Source organism: Silene latifolia, chromosome X, assembly GCF_048544455.1.
Source record: "Silene latifolia isolate original U9 population chromosome X, ASM4854445v1, whole genome shotgun sequence".
Classification (NCBI taxonomy): domain Eukaryota; kingdom Viridiplantae; phylum Streptophyta; class Magnoliopsida; order Caryophyllales; family Caryophyllaceae; genus Silene; species Silene latifolia.
The window spans coordinates 208,859,235-208,860,968 of NC_133537.1; the positions used below are offsets into that span (position 1 = coordinate 208,859,235).

General features: G+C 32.6%; 1 protein-coding gene across 1 annotated transcript; it reads right to left on the minus strand.

Annotated features, from left to right (window-relative positions):
• Positions 1-419: 419 nt before the first annotated feature.
• On the minus strand, positions 420-866 carry LOC141619139 (uncharacterized). Its single transcript, XM_074436163.1, has one exon. The coding sequence runs from the start codon at positions 864-866 to the stop codon at positions 420-422; it is 447 nt and encodes a 148-aa protein (XP_074292264.1).
• Positions 867-1,734: the final 868 nt, after the last annotated feature.

Below are 1,734 nucleotides of genomic sequence, written 5' to 3' on the forward strand. Positions count from 1 at the left end.
ACTAATCGCCTTGCTCTTTATTTTTGTTTCTAACAAACCAAATAAACCAACACCCTTATTTTGCATGAAAAAATTAATAAACTTTTGCTTATTTACCCTATTCATTCCTCTCACATTCCAAAAGCCTATTTTATCCATTAAGTATAGGAGGAGAGTTAGTACGACCATTACTAATATCAGTACCATTCATTTTTGAAAGAGATGTCAGTATTTCTTTATAAGAATGAGCGCCAAAAGTATCAGCACTATATCCACTCCTGTCTCCTTCCTGCCTATGCATTCTGACTAATCTTTTGCGTGGGGTTACAAACCCAGGTACCATCTGAGTCTTTGGCTTAGTCAGAAGCATAGTGCCCTCCTGTGGTTGTACCCCAGCATGTTCTTGTACCCCAACAAATTGTTTTACTCTCCATATCTATTTAACTGATTTTTTTTGCAGCATATCCCTGATTTCCTTTTCTACAGTGCTCCATCTCATGCCTCATGCCTTGGCATTTCTTAAACTTGACAAGTCTCCACTCATACTCTATATCAACCCTTATGATCAGACCTTTTTCATCATTAAAAGCAATCTGTGCAGGCAACTCTTGGTCCACCATTAGTTCTACCATTACACGTGCATACCCCAAACTTGTCCTTTCCTCAGTGGTTGCATCACATTTAATGAATTCCCCAAGTAAGCCAGCTATTTTAGGTAACCCCTTACCCCAAAATTTCAGGGGAAGTTTATGGATTTGAACCCAAGCAGGAACCGATTTCACATCATCCTTTGTCATTTCCATGTCCCTAGTCCAAGCCTTAACAATTATTGGTTTGTTGTCAAATAGATAGTGCCCTGAACTCATGACTTTCTCTTTCATTTCCATCGTTTTAAACCTAACCAAAAAAATACCATTGGGCATGAACGAAATTTTATCAATATTAAACTTCGTCCAAATTCGTCTTATGAAACCTTCTACCACCTCCCACGGTGGATTTGCCCCCAGAATATCAAGAATAGAGATCCTCCTCTTGGATTGTACCCAAGACAAACCCTTAATATTAATATTATTATTTACTAGATAATAATACTAAGCTCCTTATAATAAATCTTATAACTATTTATTACTACAATAGTAATCTTTGAAGATTTATTAGATTTTGTACTTTAACAATTTCTATGGTTTTCTAACAATTTAGAGAAGAAGAATAAGAGAGATTTTCTAATTTTGCATGAATGAGTTACAAAAAATAAGAAAACAATTTCTTATTCTTGTCCATAGGGGGCCGGGTAGAGGGGAATTTTTTAGGCCAATGCATGTACACCAATTTCTCTTATCAAGATGCTAGGTATGTAAGCCTAAGAAAATAGGTTATGATGGTGTTTAATCTACAATTAAAATAAAAACCCACTAACCCTTATACCTCTTAATTTCGGTCCATTCAATAAAATGGAAATCCATTTTATTTTGTCAAATGTCAATTGTCATACAACATGTCACATATAGTATGTAGTATGTAATTAATCAAATTAATACATACCTAATAATATTATATCATTATATAAATTAATTAGGTTACATTTAACAAAATATCTAGTAATTCATAATTACATGTGTATAAAATGGATCATGTTAATATAAATCACAACATCTTGTAAATATAATTAAATACTCATTCTTATTATAATTGTTTCATAAACAATAATCAAATTTTAGTAATAAAGCATTTTAATTACTAAAATGAATCTAACAT